The sequence below is a fragment of the Bactrocera neohumeralis genome, unplaced genomic scaffold (genome assembly GCF_024586455.1).
Source record: "Bactrocera neohumeralis isolate Rockhampton unplaced genomic scaffold, APGP_CSIRO_Bneo_wtdbg2-racon-allhic-juicebox.fasta_v2 cluster09, whole genome shotgun sequence".
Classification (NCBI taxonomy): domain Eukaryota; kingdom Metazoa; phylum Arthropoda; class Insecta; order Diptera; family Tephritidae; genus Bactrocera; species Bactrocera neohumeralis.
The window spans coordinates 2,479,481-2,485,732 of NW_026089622.1; the positions used below are offsets into that span (position 1 = coordinate 2,479,481).

Genomic DNA, 6,252 nt, shown 5'->3' on the forward strand with positions numbered 1-6,252 from the left:
GGTTTTTCTTTTATTTGTTTCTTTTTATTAATTAAGTGTACACAAATACACATAATTGCCACTATTTTCTTTTTTCTTGATGAAGAAATCATTATATTTAAAAATTATAAAATTACGTTCAAATATATGTAATTATGTATTCAAAGCTTATCAGCTATCTACTTTATTTAAGATGACAAGCCCAACCATGTGACAGGGTTGCACAAATATTTGTCATATTATTGAAGTGTACAAATCAGTACAGAAAAATTCTGGCTCAAGTACGCCAGTCGTGTGAACACTGAAAATTGTATCGGTACACAAAATTTATTTTGTACAAATTTGTACAGAAAAATTTTGTCAAAAATCGGTACATTTGACCAATCGTGTGATCTCAGCTTAAGTCTTTCGTTTTATGACTAGTGTCTGCTTCTAATACCCTTAGATGCTCATTAACGGAGCATCTCGACAGGATAAAATCTATGTCTTGCGAACTGTATTGCCGTGCCTATTGCCTGTGGAGACTCCACATTGATTATATCTTACAATATATCGCAAACTAATTCGTATGCCATATATCGTAAGCTATAAGCTGTCACTTCAGCAGTTTGACAGCGCAGTTTTCATTTCTATGAAAATTTCGAAGATGCAACATATCCCATTTGCACATATGCCGACGGCATTTTCATTTCGGTAATATGAATATTAGAAGAGCGAGTATTAAGACGGTTGTGTTATATTATAAAAATAAAGTACATTTTCAAAATAATATTTTTTCAAAAAATTATTATTTAGTTTAATATTGTTAATTTACAGAAAAATTATGCAAATTGGTTTGGGAATAAGCGAAATCTTAAATTTAATAAACTTATACTAGCGAAAATCAAAATATCATTGCTCATTTTAAATTTATTATTTTTATTGGTATATAAAATGTATGCCACAATTATGACATAGTAGTCCAAAAATATGAATTCTTATTTTTCCCAGAAATACGTTTGTAAAAAAAGGATCTTTTTCTTATTATCTTATTTTTCCCAGAAATATACATTTGTAAAAAAAAAAGATCTTTATCTTTGTTATTATTTCATTTTTCCCAGAAATACATTTGTAAACAAAAGGATCTTTATCCTTTTTTTATTTTCCACATAAAAGATTTAAACAGTTCAAGGGCTCAAAACATGGGCTACATCAGCTACCTACCCAAATGCTACCTTCGCAAATGATAAAATAAATTTTTCAAGAGCTCGAAGCATGCGCCTTTGCGCAAATGATTATCTTATGATAAGAAATGCCCACATACAGATTTGGCAATGGCAATAGCAATAGATTTGACAGTTCGCAAGACATAGATTTTATCCTGTCGAGATGCCCCGTAAGTGTACCGTGTAATCTTTCAATGTCAGAATTACCTGTCTTTAGGTACGGCGTAGTTACGTGAGACTCAGGCTGGTATTGTCACTGGCGAAGCGAATGAAATTTTAGGCGAATTTCGCTATTGCGAATTGCGAGTAGCGAGCGCATAGTAAATTCGCCACGAAGTGGCGTAAGAACTAGCGAAAATGAATATTTGGTATTGCCACTTGCGAATTTATAACATTCGCTTCGCCTCAACTGTCAAAAATTGGCGAACGTTTATTTGATTCGAGAAACTAGTTAGAAATGGAGAAAACGTTAGTAAAATTTTAAAAATTTATTTATTGTATTTAATTCATTACAAATTTAATTATTTTCAGAATAAAACGAACTACACAGAAGCAATTTGAGGTGTTGGTAAAGCTTATGGAAGAAAATCCTGAGTTAGCCAGAGGGATGGCGCCGTTTGGCTCAACAAAAAAAAAATAGGATGGAGCTGTGGGAAGCAATTGCTTCAGAGCTAAACAATGTCGGTCCTCCAATACGTAGTGGCAGCGAATGGAATAAGGTAAAAATAAACAATTTTGATTGCATATATGTACATATCTGTATTAATTTGTGTATTTCTTAGGTTTGGTTGGACTATAAACTAAAATTAAAGAAGAAAATTGCCGATAACCGAAAGGAGATTGCAGCCACAGGTGGAGGACCATACAACCAACGGAGTTTAACGCCTTTGGAGCCGTGGACGAGCTGCTCAGCTTGCAGCAGGCAGTAAATCCAAGCGGAGCCGCATTTGGTAGCACTACACCTGCACCTGCACCTGCACCAGCATCTGCACCTGCATATGACAATTTCGAAGAAGAACATCTGGAAGATGTCGAGGTGCAGCCTGAACAGCCTCTAAATATTAGCATTTCGTCTAGGCAGGCACCTACAAGCCGAGTGGAGGACCGCGAAAATTTGCGTATGAAGGCTTTGGAGAAACAAGCTGAAACGCAAGAAAGCCTTGTCGATATTATAGAAAATATTAATTCGGCTTGTAATGAAATCTCCAGATACACTAGAAAAATTTATGAATTAAAAAAAGAAAACTTGGCGCTATATAAAATTAAAGAAGAAAGAAAGAAGGAAGAAATTAAAGAAAAAAATAGGCGACATAAAGAAAAAATTGAAATAAAACTAAAAGAATTGGAATTAAAAAAAATTAAATACTCAAAATAAAAAAACTGCATTTCAAATTAATTTCAGTTATTTTATTGTAGTTATGTTACATATATGTACATATATTTTACATATATTTTAGGCGATGATCTGCTGCTGTTCCACTGAAGTTTCCTTCAACTGGTTCCAGTGGTACTACCACATCAACAAAAGTTTCTTCTTCAGGATCATTTACATTATATTGTTTGCAAATATTGTGTAAAGCACAACAAACATTTACAATAACAGTTGCTTTACTAGGAGGATATCGTAGTTTACGTTCACCTAGTATACAACGAAATCGGCATTTCAGCACTCTAATTGTCCGTTCAACTACGTTCCTTGCCTTTGCATTTTTCTTATTAAAATTTGATTCCACTGTTCCTGGCAAAGCGTTTCGGAAAGGCGTCCATAGATACTCGTGTAGTGGATATCCAGAATCACCTATAATATATTTAATTTTAGTATTTTTGTATGTACATACACATATAAATTGTAGTTACCTAAGTAAACCGAATTATGATCTCCTCTTTGGTATGTTTGCTCCAGATATGTTTTTAATGCGCTATTGTTCCACACAAATGAGTCGTGGCTAGATCCTCCATATCATGCAGCAACACACCGTATAACCATATCCTGATCGCACGCCTGATAAAAATTAATTTTTTAAGACGAAATAATAATAAGTAATAATTTATTTATTTAGTTACTACTTACAATCATCGCATTTATGCTGTAAAATCCTTTTCTATTCATATATAAATGCTTGTTCTCACATGGAGCAATAATTGCAACATGGGTTCCATCAACGCAACCAACCACATTTGGAATTCCTGATCTGGTGAAAAATTTCCTTCTTGTTGTTCGTTTCTGCTCTTCAGTTATGTCTGTTTTTATCCAGACACTGCACAGAGTGGATTCCAATATTGGAAGCATTTCTTTAAAAATCAACGAAACAGTGGGCTGCGCAATACCTAGTTGGAAATCATTTCCCACTGTTTGCTGATAGCTCCCATGAGCCAAAAATCTGAGAACGCAGCACAATTTCAACTTCGGCGATATTGACGACGATAGGTTAATCGGATATTTTTCCTTTATGCTGTCTAGCACATACATAAATGCATCTTTACTTAACCGAAAGTTTTCTTTAAATCTGTTAATAAAAACTTATGTGACGTGATATTTGTTTATGCACTTTTATAGTAATAGATACTTACAACACTGAAGAAAGTTCCATGGGATTAGAGTGATCCCTGATGAACCGTCGCTGCCTAAGTAACTTCGCTGTTGTCCTTTCAACATAACTGTCTTCAAAATATAAATCTACGTTGGTAAACATTTTTATTCCCTTTTTTAAAATCACGGTAAAATTTCAAAACACACAATAACGAATAAGCGAATAATATAATTCCAAAACAATAACAATAATACGTCAAATATGTCAATTTCGGATGAACTCGTGTGACATTTCTCAATTATTTTAGTATGCCAACAAAAAAGTTGAGCGAATGTGTTCATTCGCCAGTCACAATATGAACATGGCGAATTTTCGCCTAAAACATTCGACTCGCCAATACATTCGCTTCGCCAGTGACAATATCAGCATCAATATTTTGTTCACTTAAAAATAATTAACAGCGCTGTGTAATATACAACGATCGTTATCGAAGATAAGTTTATTCATTTTCCCTAAAAATAAAATACGTTCTTTTAAAGCTGCTATTATTGCAATCCAATTTCTATCATTTAATTTATGAAATGTTGCATACTTTGAGAATTTATCTATGGTGGTGAGATCCATTTTATTCCTACAAGGGTATCAAATGTCTATATGGACTATGTCATTAAGGTGTGTAGGGGTTTCTGTAATTTGGTAGGAAAGTTTTAGGGGATTTCTGTCGTGCTTAGCTATAGTGCAAATTGAACAATTGTTAATATAAAGTGTTATTGTTTTATAAAGCTTCGGGTAAAACTATTTATTCTTCAACTCTAAAAATACTTCTTGTATGCCTAGGTGGTTATTGCGAAGATGCTCATTTTCAATGATAGTCAATATATCGTTCTTGTCAGTAATTTCAATTAGCTTTACAGCCCTATTCTGAAAAAACCTCTCAACTGAGTTGAGAGGAAACATTTGAGAGATTTCTTGTGAGGCATATGTTGTGAGGCTATTCTTGCTCAAACCTCATAAGAAAAAAGCTTTAAAAAGTCACCACGTGAGGTAAAAAGCTTTTTGCTGTCAAACAGCTGTTTTAATAAAAATAAGCAAACAAAAATGGACACACAAATGAATAATCAGCATATGTAAGTAATTTTCCAAATTTTAAATATATATATATACAATAATTTCCTATATTCCTAGGCGTGCAAAAACGGAGAGGACAACTCAGGAGCAGCTGCAACATTAGGTAATGTTTTGCAAGCAGCATCCTGAGTTGCAACGGGGGAAGCTAACTCTGACCAACCCTCAAGGGCTGCAAATACTTTGGTCGGAGTTAGCAGATAATTTAAATGCCTTAAGAGGCCCAACTCGGTCGGCAGCCAAGTGGAAGGAGGTAAGATAATAAATGCTTGTGTTTGTGTCACATTATTAAAATACATACATATATTTCCATAGTCATTAATGCATTGAAAACACCAGTTGCGATCGCGAGCGCGCAAACTGAAGACCCATGCGCAAGCGACTGGTGGAGGCCCTCCGATAAGTGGAATGACTCCATTCGAGGAGCAAGCCATAACAACATTTGGGGCAGCAGCGGTGGATGGATTGCCGGGTGTTGCGACTTTGGGTCATCAGGTAATATTTTAATTTAATATTTGTCGGACTATATATTTTTTTATTACATGAGGCAATAATTGGTCCGTTTTATACTTACAGGTTTTGCCGTTGTATATAAATACACAAGCTCTAGCTTCCTCGCCTGCTCCAGCACCCTCACTAGCAGTCGCATCGCCTGCTCCAGCGCCAACACCAACAGTCGCATCGCCTGTTCCAGCATCTTCACTAGCAGTCACATCGCCTGCTCCAGCTTTTCCTGCTTTATCAATAAATTTTTCTTCCTCGCCTTCACCTCATTTTTCTTCTTCACCATCACCTCCATCTTCTTCCTTATCTCCTCCCATATTATCTTCTCCTATGCCATCGTCTTCTTATATCCCTCCCGAAAAATTGACTGCAGCGAAGATGCTTGGAACAGTGCTAAAAAAAATGGAGGACAGAGAAAAGCGAGAGGAGGAGGCCATTGCTCTACAAAGAAAAATTGTAGAGCAAAATGTGCAGATGGCAGGGGTGCTGGCTCAAATGACACAGGCACTAGCCTCGCTGTCTGAGGTTATGTCTAAGTTGTTCCAAAAATTGGATAAATAATAATAAAAATGTAAAAAATTAAATAAAAATGTAAAAAAATAAAAAAATTAAATAAAATAAAATGAATTATTTAAACATATGTAGATGTCTTTTTATTCATTCTTAGAGGAAGTAAAATGTACAGAGACAGACAGTAACTTACATATATGTATATATATTTATATATATATATTTATAGTACATAACGCCACTGGAAATATATACATACATATGTATATTATAAAGACATACTGTAACGTTCTCTTACTCTAGCACCATCCCTAAAATTGGGGTTTTCGAAAACAATTTCGGTGTCTTGTGATTCTTCTAAAACTTCTTCCAAGCCAAGGTCTGCAGCCACACCATGC

General features: G+C 34.8%; 1 protein-coding gene across 1 annotated transcript; it reads left to right on the forward strand.

Moving 5' to 3' along the window:
• Positions 1-5,126: 5,126 nt before the first annotated feature.
• LOC126764399 (uncharacterized) lies at positions 5,127-5,905 on the forward strand. Its single transcript, XM_050482094.1, has 2 exons — positions 5,127-5,335; positions 5,417-5,905. The coding sequence occupies exons 1-2, from the start codon at positions 5,249-5,251 to the stop codon at positions 5,903-5,905; spliced, it is 576 nt and encodes a 191-aa protein (XP_050338051.1). The 5' UTR covers positions 5,127-5,248.
• Positions 5,906-6,252: the final 347 nt, after the last annotated feature.

Excerpts from the sequence above, each read along its gene's own strand:
- LOC126764399 (XM_050482094.1), top strand. The coding sequence starts at position 5,249 with ATGACTCCATTCGAGGAGCAAGCCATAACAACATTTGGGGCAGCAGCG. Across the intron at positions 5,336-5,416 it reads TTGCGACTTTGGGTCATCAG|GTTTTGCCGTTGTATATAAA; the intron begins GTAATATTTTAA and ends TTATACTTACAG.